Genomic DNA, 13,649 nt, shown 5'->3' with positions numbered 1-13,649 from the left:
GTGTCACTCCTTAAAATTATCACATTTTTACGTTTTTTCATGTATTATTTATATGTGTATTTAGTATAAAAAGTTTCGGCCAAGCGGTGTCGGATGACACCCCCCTTGGTAAATCCGCCTCTGCCATCCAGAAGGCATATTATTATCTACTAATGCACGTTTACATGTGGATGCTATACGGGCAAGTATTGGTATTGCGGTTCTGGATAGCCTTGACTACTGCTTCGCTATGCCCTTGGTTCCCCAATCTAGTTTGTGAGAAAAAAAACCATAAACTGTTAAAGCGCTTGCTATAGGAATTGCACTTGAATGTGCAATTAGGAATGGTTGGAAGTATATGAAGATTAAAAAGGGTTGCTATAAGAATTACACATGCATATTTGGAAGAATATGAAGCTTTAAAAGGGTTGCTATAAGAATTACACATGCATATTTGGAAGAATATGAAGCTTTAAAAGGGTTGCTATAAGAATTGCACATGCATGGTTGGAAGACTATGAAGCTTTAAAAGGGTTGCTATGAGAATAGCACTTGAATGTGCAATTAGGAATGGTTGGAAGAATTCGAAGATTTAAAAGGGTGCAAGAATGTTGTTAATATGATTGAGGTGGAGATATAATGGCGAAATTAGGAATTTCGTTAAGGGCATTCGAGATTTAATATATATGTACATGAAGTAACTTTATCTAATATACATAGTGTAATTTTTATATACATTGTATCAATTTTTGACAAGAGTGTTCAACTTTCTATTACTTTGTTGAAGGAAATATCTTGGGAGCACTTCTTAAGTTGGGTTGTACGGGCAGAATATTATGGAATTTGCTCAATTGTTTGTTTGCTGCACTAATATATCATCTACCTTTGTCGGTAAAGGAAAAAGAATAAAGAAAGAAGAAGAGGGACTAAAAGAAGAGACCCACGTCTAGCTAGAGAAACAAGCGGACCCATAGCAAATATCTTCAAAGACCTTAAATTATGTTTTCATAGAATCCGAAGCAAAACTTACTCATCATGGACTCGCAAATGAGAAGAAGGTGGGCAATATCTGCAATCAGACATGCCACAACCCCTCAAAATTACAGCATTTGCGCGAGTATCTGTTGGAAAACTTAATTAACAACACAGGATCGCAAGTAAATCATTAGATAGTGAATGAACACTTACCTTGATTCTTAGTAAAAGTCGACTGAAGGAAGTTATGATCTTCTAAGCCCTCACACGTTACTGTTTTCTGATTCTTTCTATAATGGGGGAGAGAGAAGAATAATAATGTGTGTGGCACAGGGACCACAACCAACTTAAATAGAATATACACAACTCTTCAGAAGAGACATAACTCTTCAAAGATAACTTTTCAGAAGAGGTGTAACTCTTCAGTTATGAACCCATCAATTATAACTGAAGAGTTAATTAGGTTTCTACGCATATAAAATCCATACCTTATAACATATGATTTATATATTTAGCCCATAAAATTAATACTTTGTTAGATCAGAAAATGGGCTTCTTTAATTGATAGCAATCTATGTACAATTATATTAAATATGTGAGTACACTAAATAGAGAATTTCTAACAGTGTCATCTACTGTGGTGGCCTGTACTAGCAATGTATATTTAACTTCAATTTTTCTACTTAGCTAGACGGATTATCATAATCCATTGCCCTTTATGCCCCTCTAGATTTCTTGCACTATCATATCCATCGGATATAGGTCCCTAAATTCTTTTTACATCGTCATAAGTTAAATCCGTTACGTACACTACTAGAAACAAAGGTTTTTTTCTACCGATATTCAGTGAGAAATTTGTGATATAAAACATGATTTTCTCATGTCATTCCTACCGAATCAATTCACTGGGGAAACGCAATGTGGGAAACAAATTTTCATTGAAACGTTGAGAAACTTTCTAATTTTTCCATGTGAAAACACTACTCCCTCCGCACATTTTTCAGTGGGAAAAATAGGGATTTTTTAGTAGTGGTATTACTGTTCTTTGATGAACGGAAAAGAAGAAGATATCAAGTTCGGACGTAAATATTCCAAAATCGAGTTCTATTCATGCTCTCTATTTTACAAATTGCAATAATGCAAAAGGCAGCAGCTTGGCGATTAATTAGTTCGTAAGACGAAAATAATTGATAGCTTTCTAGTGCATATACATAATATCTTTCTAAATATCGACATAAAGTGCAAGAATTATGGGGTAGTAGCACTTTTTATCCTTAAATTATTAGTAAATTCTTATTTTGATCCTCGTAATATATGACACAAGCCTTTAGGTCTTCAATTAGGTAAAGTGTGTGATTTTAGTCTTTTTATGTAGGAAATATATCATATTTAGACTAATTTTAGAAGTTTATTACACTCAAATATGGAGTAACAATATAAGTTTAACATAAACCATGGTTAATTAAGTGGTGGAAGGGTTATTACTTTTGCAAATGTGTAATTATTTCACAAACAAAGAGACCAAAAGTAGACATTTCAAGTAATTGAAAGTTAAACATGCTTAATCAGATATTACAAGGACTAAAATTAGAATTTATCAATAATTGAGGGACTAAATATGTTATTAACTCAAGAATTATTTACATCATTGAAACAAGATACATCTTGTGTTTCGTCTTTTTTTCTGAAAAAGGGATATGACCAAATGCGCACATGGGGCTGGGGATAAATAATATTCTCACGGCATTCTTAGATTAGTCCCTGCCCACGGGCTATAGGTGTATCCTCATATATTTGTCGGGTTTATGAGATGAAAATTCCCTACAATTGCATCCAAATGACATGACAATTGAATCAATTAGTGTGATACAGTTTTCTTTTAATTGCCAATTCCCTGTACTTTGAATTAGTTCAAAGTTAATGGCATAATTAAGTTTTCTTTGGAGAAATGACACATACCAATCTCGAAAGCTCTTTTGTATATTATGTTTAGGCCAAATCCTTTGACAGTTTCTTGTAGCCGTCGAGATTTTTCACTTAGACACCTCAATTAAATCTTGTTCCATTTAGATACCTAATGTCAAAATGACGAATTAAATAATTGACATGTGGCATTAGCATATATACCAAAAGTAATTACTATTAAAGAATGTATTTCAGTACTAGTAATTAATTACTAAAGAAAGTACTACATTAACATTTTAACAAAACAAAAAAAGCAAAAAAGTTACAGGTGACCGCCGACTTTCAGCCGCTGCGACCCTGCACTTCATCTTCTCCGATGAGTCAACGCCGGAGCTCCGGCAAAACCCAAGCAACGATACCACTGACAGTGCTCCCCTTCCCCTTCATCGCTCCAAACTACAAGCAACCCTAGCCCCTTCGACTCTTCCTCATCATTGTGAGTCCACCGCCGGCTAAATTCCGGCCAGTCACTGAAAAACTCTGATTTTTAGTGAGAAATCTCCATTGTTGTACCCAATTTGTTAGCCATCTCCTTCCTTGAATAAACTACTGGTCCATTCTGATTTAAAGGTTTGATTTTTATCCTTTTTCTGCTTTTGTTTTTTCGCACAGATGACGGATCGTTCTAATACAGTTGAAATCGACGCTATTTTTTGGGACTTGTAGTTTGGAAATCGACGCAAGTGCTGTCCTACAGTAAGCGAAGAGCATGAGCTTTTTCCAAAAAATGGTGGGACTCAATAGGGTTTCAACCGACTTAACCTCGAATCAATTTTTAGATTTTTTTTAACAAAATAGACGGTTTTTATATAAATATATAATCGTACCGAATAAGTTTATATATGTATATTCTATTTACAAAATTTAAATATAATAAAATATTAATTTTTTGTCTTGGGTTAGGGATGATGAAAACGATTACAAGTCGATAACACAATTAACACCTAAAGTTTCAACTCTGAAACTTATTATACTACTCCTATTGAAATTAAATTAGTTCTAACATCTCGAGTAGTAACTAGTTTGTAAGCTACAAGGTATTCTAACGATCTTAGATAGAAAGCTACAAAGTATTAGATATCTTTCCACTCATATGATTTTAAATTTATCTTATTGGATGCTTAATCTTAATAGACTCCGTTCTTGAGTTTCATCTTGATTGAGTTTTGCTCCCTTGTGTGATCTAAATTATACTTTTTGTCTTTGCTTAACATTATTTTATACTACCGTAAAATAGTGAGATCAATCTTTATTCTTATCATCTTTCATTTTTTCTTGATTCATCACCCTTTAAACAGTAAAAATATCTAGAGAGTTTTTGCTAAAGTCGTATAGAAGTATGCATGAAATCGTGTCTTTAACTTTTACTAGTGACTATAGCATGATGTTCTTTTTTAGAAAAAAAAAATCGAAAATTAATCGAACCGTACCGATACGGAAGAGAAACCGAGATGATGGGACAGTTTCGAAAATTATAATTTTGGTTCTACAAAATCAAATAATTGAAAAATTGGTATGGTATAAATTTTATAAAATAACCGCCCGAACCGTACCATTGACACCCCTAGATGGGAGTAAAGAAAGAGATCGGTGAAATTTGCTACTTTCTTTTTATTTTTCCTAAAAATGGTGGGAGTAGTTTGACTTTGCTATTTCTTGTTAATGGAGATTTCTTCTACAAGGTGGTGATTTAAGGTGGAGGAAAGGTTGGAAGAAGAGAGAAGGAAGAAGAAAGATAAAAAAAAAATTAAAAAAATTTAAGGTCTTCACACTCCTTCTGGTTTGCAATTCACCCAAGTTGTGAGAGAGTTTCCTACCTCAACTATCATGTAAGAAAAGTAAACAACTAATAGTTGAGTTGTGTTTTGCTAACTAGTTGGTGATAGATTAGATAAGAAACTCTCACACCTAATAATTTAGGTTGGAAACTAAAAAAAATTGGATACTTGAAGTATGTTGTTAACCCTTATCTAGTTAAGGTCGAGGGATATCCCATCCATGTTACACAAACGTCATCTATCAGCAGACGAAGCCAGAATTTATGTCAAGGGGGTTCAAAAATATAAAGAAGTCATAAATGAAGAAGCTAAGGGGGTCAACGTCTACTATATATACATAAAAAATAATTTTCACCTTGTATATATAGTGTAATTTTTCGCTGAAGGGAGTTCGGATTGAACCCCGGGGCTCTTATTAGGTCCGCCACTGTCTATCAGTACATGGGCTGCATCGAAGAAGCCATAGAGATGGAACGTAATTTATATACGAAACATGCAATATAATCTTAAAAAACAGAGGGCCCTCTGCACTTGTCAAGTAGTTGAACCTGGCACCTAATTGGCCCCCTCTCCCTCTATCCACGGCGGCACTTAGTGATTTATCTGTCCATTATATTATAGTCCACTGCTTAACCACCGTGTCACACATTTCAACTTCAATCAATTTACCATTGCCAACTTCATTGACAAATCCCAAAACAACGACAACCAATGAAGGTACGATTTTATTTAATTTATTCAGTCATCATCTGTAGCTAACCGGTGTTCCTTTTCTTAATTTCTCCCACGGTCTTTCTGGAACGTTATTAACTCTTTTTTGTTGTTTGAGGCGGGACGTAGATCTTCAGTTGGGTTCAGCGTAAACTTAATCAGAAAGGTGAAGCTACCCTTCTTTTATTTTCTGGCTTTGTAATTTCTTAAAAAAGAAACTAATATGTTTGTTCAAGATTTTATATTTGGCAGATGGATTATTTGATCGGAATGTGAAGAAAGATGAGGTGAAAATTAACAATGCGAATATTGGGGACACACAACTTCTCCTTCAAGATGCCTCTATGGCACATTTGTTGGATAGCTGGAAAGGAGGAATTCTCACAATCGGTACATTAGGATTCGACCAGCTAATAAAAGATCAAAGTTGTGACCTAGACGACGATTTTATTGATGAAGAATGTGAAATTACAATTAATGATCATGAGGAAGATCAAGAAGAGCTAAATCCCTTGATGTATGCAAATGGACATGAACAAAGTCATGAGGCACCAAAAGCAAATGTGATTATGGGCATTGATGGAAACACACTTGCTAGAAGATTAACTGATGATGATGATGAGTCAAACAACGGCAGCAAGAAGGAAAGGATCACATTGGCAGATTTGTTCTCAGCTGATTTTTCTGATAAGAAGAAAGTCCACCTTCCGGATTTGAACGTGACTAATAAGAAAACGTCGAAACCCCAAGTGAAACTTGGAGTTTCTTTTGCTAAGAAGTTTATTCCGCGAGTCCGGGAGGATTCTCGTCCCATCCTCAAACTACAGCAAGTGAGCCCGCAATTTACTGCTTGCCGTTACTCAATTTTAACTTATACTATCACTTGGCAACAATTCCAATTGATTTAAACCCATCTGTCTCAATTTAAAATATGTAACGTTTCAGTTTTTGAGAGTCAAACTTCGTAATTTTGAAAAGATCATGTTCATCAAAGAAAAATTTGTTTGACTCTTGAAATTTGAACATTGTCATATAAATTGGGGTAGAGGGAGCAATATTATAAGCATGCTATCGCTACTTAAATTCGTGTTTATGTAGTTGATGACTAGGGCGTTGAAAAGGAAGGTTCATCCAGACATGGAAAGCAAGAATCATAAGAACAGTCGGGTGATTGGAGCAGCTGCTGCCAATATGCTCGAGCTTTCCCATGTCACCTCCGAATCTATTTCGCTACTGGAAATACAAGGTGTGTTCAATTAATTATATATAAGCTATAGTATAGCAATTGCCTATACGTGGTGCATGCACTGATGTTTATTTTTCCTTCATTGCATTTGCAGAAACCACTGCCTAAGCTGTGAGCTCGATTCTAATGGCTTTGAAGAGAAGCACTATTAATTATTTTGTGTTTGTCAAGTTGTAATTGCTTTTCAGCTAATGACCATATGTACCTGTTGGTGAAAGTCATATGTTGCGAACGGCTAGACCCCCTGAATTCTACGATGTTAAGTGGCTTTTGGTCTTCGTTAAAACAAGATGGTTATAATAAATGAAGACTTTTGTAACCGATGATTTTAAAAATATCATAATATAATTTCTACGTTTATATTTGACTTGGCACACTTCTTTAGAAGCAATAATAAAATGGTAATTTTACGATGTCACGTCTAATTTTTATATGTTGGAAAATGAATTGGAAATAATTTAAGTACTTAGTAGTAAGGGTAAAATTGGTAATACTCCCTTTGTTTCAATTTATGTGAACCTATTTCTTTTTTAGTCCGTGTCAAAATGAATGACCTCTTTCCTAATTTGAAAACAAATTCACTTTATGAAATGATTTACAACCACATAAATATTCAAGACTTATTTTAAATCACAAGTTTCAAAAGTCCTCCTTCTTTCTTAAATATCATGTCCATTCAAATGATTTCACATAAATTGAAACGGAGGGAGTATAAAATAATAAATTATCTTTTGATTTTTCAAACTTGATAAATAAAAGCAGTCACTTATTTTTAATATAGTGAATAAGTAAATAAGGATAGAGGGAGTATAGTGTGTGCCTATAAAGTTTTTAAAACTTGTGATTGCAGAGGTGTCATGATATTCGTATAGTTATAAAAGCTTTGTGATTATAAATAAATAAAAAGTTTAAGCTAAATTCTTTTCATAGTTAGAAGGATAACATTCTTTCCGGAATGGATTAACCCAAGAAACTAGTCACAACTCACATGACGTATATGTATGGTGTCACTTCTGGGGTTTGATTTGACCGATTTGTTATTTTTGGAGGTAGTTCGGTGTAATTTTCTAGCTATGGCCAAGAGCACTAATTTGTGCGTCCTATAATCAAACATGAACAGTCAACTTTGTATCCATTTATTTACTTCTGCAAGTAAACAAAAAAAGAGTGATATATTGGTATCCCACGGGGCCGGAACCAAAATGCCCCAAAAAATATTTTGAATCAAAATACCTCAATAAAAAAAAAAGTTATCAAAGTACCTTTAGCGCAGTATTTTACTGCGCTATAGCACTTCACGGAGACAGAGCCGTTAAGTGCTATAACGCAGTAAAATAATGCGCTAAAGGAAACTTTCTCTCACCTATAGCGCAGTATTTTACTGCGTTATAGGAGTCCGCCATTTTCAATTACATCACATTTTTACTCCTCTTTACGTAGTTTATCTTTTTACGTAGTTTAGCCGTATATTAATCATGCTTTGAGATTCCAGAACTTCAATATTTTATATAGAACTCTAGTTATATTTGTACAATTAATAAAACAGGCTCAACACATCAAGAATACGCAATACTTTGGATTGTCATTTTAGTGGTTGAAAAGTGCTCGAAGTCCTTTTTTGTTTGAAGACTTGCAGTCATTAGCTTTAAGTTATTTATCTTTTAGGGTTTCGTCTTAGTTTTAAATTAATGCTTAACTTTATTTCGAATGTGTCACGTTTTTTTTATTATCAATTTAGGATGTGAAACTATAAACAATAATAAAGACCAAGATAATATTTATAAATATGCAAAAAATAGATATTATTTACGATAAATTGTACAACACTAATGTATATACACTATCGAGGATGGGTCCCACATGTAGTATGTCGGAGACTATCCTTAGGCCTAAGGCTCATACCATCCCCACCGCCCTCGCCATCGTCTCCATCGCCCTTCTTCCTCTTAATAAACGGGCGCTCCAAGCCATGATCATCTCCTCTTCCCCTAGCCCTTGCGCCCTTAACTAGAATGTGCTTCTTCTTGAGATCTGTTCCCGCTGGCACGCTCAGAACCTCAGGCTGAGCTGGGTCTGGAAACTCGACCTCTTCCTCGTCGGGAGTCGCCACCGCAGGCGCCGAAGGATGAACCTGAAAAGTATATAAATATTAGTACCATTTCTTATTTATATTGAATACATTAACGTTATTTATTTAATCAAACCTGTGTGTCAACGGGCGCCTGAGTAGGCTCCTGAGATGGGTGTGGTGGTGAATATGAGGTAGTCTCCTGGACGACATGCTGTTCGAAGTCCAAGTAAAGGTTATAAAAATTAAATAAATATTTACCTTATATTGAATAAAATTAGTTTTAAGTAAAAAACTTACATGCGCCTCGGTAGTCTCATGAGAAGACACCTCTGCCTCGGCAGGCTGATGAGAATGCTCCGGAATGGGCAGCTCCTGTGGACCCACTGGCGCCGAATCCTAAAATATGAAAAAGATGAAATAGTAAGTACTTTAAATGATCAAATATGTATATTAAATATTGACCTTATATTGAATAAAACTAATTTTAATTAAAAGCTTACATGTGGCTCGATAGTCACATGGAAAGACATCGCTGGCTCGGCAGGCCCATGAGAAAATGCCTGAGTGGGTGGCTCTGGTGGACCCGCTGGCGCTGAATCCTAAAATATAAAATAGTACTAAATAATGAGTAACATATATATATTTAAAATAAATAATTTAAATGAACAAATAAGTATTTTAAATACTAACCGGGATCAAAAACTCATCGAAGTCAAGAATCCGGGCTCCCTCTAAATTCCTCACAGGCCGCTCATCAGCTAATGAAGCGCATAACGCCGCCCAATCAACGTTATCACGCTCCTCCATGTATGCATCCTGGCTCGGCTGTGATGAAGACCTGGGTATCTCAGCAAGTAAGAGCGCCGGTGTAAACATAGGTGAGTCCCCAGGTGAGCTGCCACCGGCCTGGAACGGCTGCGGATGGACTAGACCATGAACGCCCTCTGGAATGGGAGCGGCCTTATCCGCCTCATCTACCAGGTGGTGTCCTCCACCACCAGGTCCTCTAGCAGCAGCGCCGCGTCCTCTACGCGCATGGCGTCCTCCGGCAGCACGGCATCCTCTGCCAGCACGGCCTCCTCCTCTGGGAGCACCCGGTGCTGCCTGATACTCAGCCTTCGGAACAGGCTCCGCCATGCGCCTAATCTCGCCTGCCTTCCGGATGCCATCCTCGGAAATCCTAACCATATCCGCGGCAAGCCCCGCAAGCCCAGGGTAAGGCATAGGCTCTAACCCCAAGATACGTAAACGTTGTACGGCCACCAGCTGCATTTGTGTTTAACAGAAAAAAAATAGTTTATTTTTAAAACGTAACAATTAATGAAATCAGATAAATCTAAATACGATAAACTTACGAATGCCTCGTACTACCTCGCGAGTGCTGAGTATCCTACATCCCTAGGGGGAGGCAGATCTGGGTTGCCGATCAATCGGCGTGTGATTTGATGATACCAGCGCATGTACTGCTCAATGGGAGTCAAATGGCCGACCACCGCTAAAGTGCCCAACCTGTTCTCCCAACGGTGTAGTTGGACATCCATGAAAGCCAAAAAATCGTCATCAACGGCAGCCCGATCGTCCTGCTGGTAGTGTCGGAGCTCATGACGGACATCAGGGGGTATACTCTGTGTATGCCCAAACTGTCGTAAGACACGCTCGGGCATGTGATCCTCTACGATGTCCAGGTGTATCAATGGACACCGCGACCTCCAAACCCCCTGACCTGCCCTGCAAAAGGCCGGCAAACCATCTAATATAGTAGCGTACGACGTCTATATAAATAGCTGCATAACATATAAATACAAATCAGTGATCACCAAGTAGAAAAGACGTTTAATTAAATTATTAATGTAAATTTAAATAGTTTTACCGCATCGTCCGTCATGTGATCAAGCTGGTCCCGGAATGGAAGAATACTATGGTGCGTATCGACATCCCAGTCAAAACCTGCTGTCCACCTCCTCGCATAAGGCATGTCAATCTCGAGGTGATGCGTAGGTACGGGCTGAAAAGGCAGCATCCTCTCCCACGCCCATAACTGTAAGCGATATTAAAAAATACGATTTTTTAGTCGTCCTTTCAAGAGGTTTGTTGACATTAAAGAAACACACACTTAAAATATTACCTGGAGAAGAGAAAAAAATCCACACACATCTCTGACAGCACCAATAGACGCTCGACACAGGCATCTGTAAAGATACGCCAAAACAGCACCGCCCCAGCTGTAGTCTACCAAGCGGTCCAGATGCTCCGGGATAACCAAATAACGTAAACTAATAAAGGCACCCGATGAATTCGGGAACAAGATGCCCCCGAATATAATAAGCAGGTACAAACGGGCATGATGATCAACATCGTCCTGCGGGGTGCCGTCGTCAACCGGATCCAGACCCTCCAAATAAGTGCAGAGTGCACTAAGCTGAACCCGACTCTGTCCCGAGATCTGGGCCGCGTCATCAGGCACGAAATGGGTGAGCCTAGTCAACTCCGTCACCCATGTCCTACCAGGAGGAGGCTCGTACCGAGTGTACAGTGGCTCTCCATCTACCCGCAATCCAAAGAGGACCTCCACATCCTGAAGCGTAATCGTGGCCTCACCAGTGCGAAGATAGAAGGTGTGTGTCTCTGGCCTCCACCGCTCAACCATGGCTGTGATGAGCGCCCAATCATGCTGTACCCGACCAACGGACACGCAACGGTAGATGCCGCCCCGAAACAATATCTCCAACACGCGAGGGTGTGAGGGGTGCTCGCGTAAAAGAGCCCACGCTCTCTGCAGCCTACGGGGACGGAGCCTAGTAGATATCCCTATAGTACCGGCCCATAATAACTCTGACTTGTGATTGTCTTGCAAAGACAATACTGATCTATCAGAGGGCCCCGGGTGAACAGCGGGCCCCGGGTGATCATCTGGCCCCGGGTGAGCATCGGGCCCCGAGGGAACATCGGGCCCAGGGGGAACATTCGGATCCATGAAAGAGTCCGGTCTGTACAAACTAAATTAGTCATTATTCTTGAAATGAAAGATAAATTATATTAACTAATCGAAATTCAGCAGTAATATTTGTTTGGAACTCTATTTTGAATATGTGATATATTTTTAGTTGACCAAATAGCCAACACAACTACGATAAAATTAAACTAAAAGAGTATATTCGTCGATCACATATTTTCCTATAAACTTTACATTTTTTTCATTAGCTTATGTATTTATGAAAAGAAGAACTTTAACTATTCTTTTTAAGATAATTTTTTTTATTTAACATATATATTCACGCTTTTAAAATTATATAGATTAACATTTCATAATCGTTTACAACTTGTTTGGATGGTTGTTACCTATTGTATTATATTATGTTGTTAATTTAAATAAAATGTTTGCTTTGATTGCTACTTTAATTTTATTGTTATGTAAAGACGAAAGGTTCTATTTTATGTAACCACTGATTTGGTCCTATACAATACAACACAATACGATAAATGTAAAAACAATACATAATAATCATCCAAACAAAGTGTTAACAACATAATAATTCATTACCAATCAACTTCTTTCAATTCATAAAGAATGTTTAACAAATACTCAATTAACAAAATAATAATTCATTAACAATTCATAAATAATTAACCAAATTAACAACTCATAAACATATAACAAATTAACAATTCATAAATAATTAACCAAATTAACAACTCATAAACATATAACAAATTAACAATTCATAAACATTTAAAAATTTAACAATTCATAAACATTTAACAAATAATGAATTAAACAAAAAAAAATGGAACAGTGGCCTCAGCCACTGCCCAGCCCGATCAACACAAAAAAAAATTGAAATTTATGCATTTTTTTTTTTTGGAAATTAACGACGATTAAATATTAGACATGCATGCAATATAATATATAACAAAAATTCATAGTAGAAAACCTTAATCGAAGATTTTTTGTAGAGTTTTAATCGAGTTGTATGCCGTTTTTTCTCAAAATTCGAACTTAGAATCTTGCTCCTTGACTTGAATATACCAAGAATCTACACTTTCCGGATGAAATTTAATAGAAAACGACGTTTTTAAGACGCGGGGACCACCTTGGCTCGCCTCCAATGGCGTTTTGAATTTTTTTTTTGCCATTGGAGGGGACCAGTGGTGGAACCCGATCGGGTTATAGTGGAGTAACATAGCGCAGTATTTTACTGCGCTATAAGAGAGAGACAAACTCCTATAACGCAGTAAAATACTGCGCTATAGGTGAGAGAAAGTTTCCTTTAGCGCAGTATTTTACTGCGTTATAGCACTTAACGGCTCCGTCTCCGTGAAGTGCTATAGCGTAGTAAAATACTGCGCTAAAGGTACTTTGGTAACTTTTTTTTTGTTGGGGTATTTTGATTCAAAATATTTTTTTTGAGGGCATTTTGGTTCCGGATTCTATCCCATGTGCAATGTCAATTGTCAACCTTATATTCTCTGAAGGTTAGCAAGTACTGGAATTTAGTACTTACAAAAATGAGGGTGATCCAGTACAAAAGTACTCTTAATGGAGAGATCAGAGTTCGAATTAAGAACTAAGTAAAATCCAGGGTAAGCACTTGAAAAGTCCTAGATAAGGACTTGATTTAAAACTTTATTTGTATAAACACTTGAAATGGTGCCGCTTCGCCAAAGTTGGGAGACAAACTTGATAAAGTGTTTATGAACTCAACTCCTTCCACTCAATTCCTTATAGAACCTTCTGGAATTCCTCATACGCATCCTTTACGTCATAAAATATACTTAATAATGCTTCGTCTCTTATACTCCAAAGTTGTTTTACTTAGCCATCGTTTAACATACTTACGCTCAAATTTGATCAATGCTTCTCCGCAAGTATAGGGTGTAACAATTGTGATGCTAGTAGGATAATTAGTGTAAATGATAATAGGTT

At 36.9% G+C, this 13,649-nt stretch overlaps 1 protein-coding gene across 2 annotated transcripts; it reads left to right on the top strand.

Moving 5' to 3' along the window:
* Positions 1-3,221: 3,221 nt before the first annotated feature.
* On the top strand, positions 3,222-7,028 carry LOC132645398 (protein TILLER ANGLE CONTROL 1). Of its 2 annotated transcripts, XM_060362364.1 has the most exons (6): positions 3,222-3,489; positions 5,319-5,414; positions 5,538-5,574; positions 5,661-6,238; positions 6,507-6,654; positions 6,749-7,028. In XM_060362364.1, exons 2-6 carry the CDS (start codon positions 5,409-5,411, stop codon positions 6,760-6,762), a joined length of 783 nt encoding a protein of 260 aa, XP_060218347.1. In that variant the 5' UTR covers positions 3,222-3,489; positions 5,319-5,408; the 3' UTR covers positions 6,763-7,028. The 2 variants fall into 2 exon arrangements, with proteins under 2 accessions (XP_060218347.1, XP_060218346.1); XM_060362363.1 differs by lacking the exon at positions 3,222-3,489 and having other exon boundaries at positions 3,867-5,414.
* The last annotated feature ends 6,621 nt before the right edge of the window (positions 7,029-13,649 follow it).

The sequence above is a fragment of the Lycium barbarum genome, chromosome 6 (assembly GCF_019175385.1).
Source record: "Lycium barbarum isolate Lr01 chromosome 6, ASM1917538v2, whole genome shotgun sequence".
Lineage (NCBI taxonomy): Eukaryota > Viridiplantae > Streptophyta > Magnoliopsida > Solanales > Solanaceae > Lycium > Lycium barbarum.
This window is presented reverse-complemented; position numbering and strand designations above follow the sequence as displayed.

Coding starts and splice junctions, on each gene's coding strand:
- LOC132645398 (XM_060362364.1), top strand. Junction 5,575..5,660: donor GCGTAAACTTAATCAGAAAG/GTGAAGCTACCC, acceptor TATATTTGGCAG/ATGGATTATTTGATCGGAAT. Junction 6,239..6,506: donor CCATCCTCAAACTACAGCAA/GTGAGCCCGCAA, acceptor GTGTTTATGTAG/TTGATGACTAGGGCGTTGAA.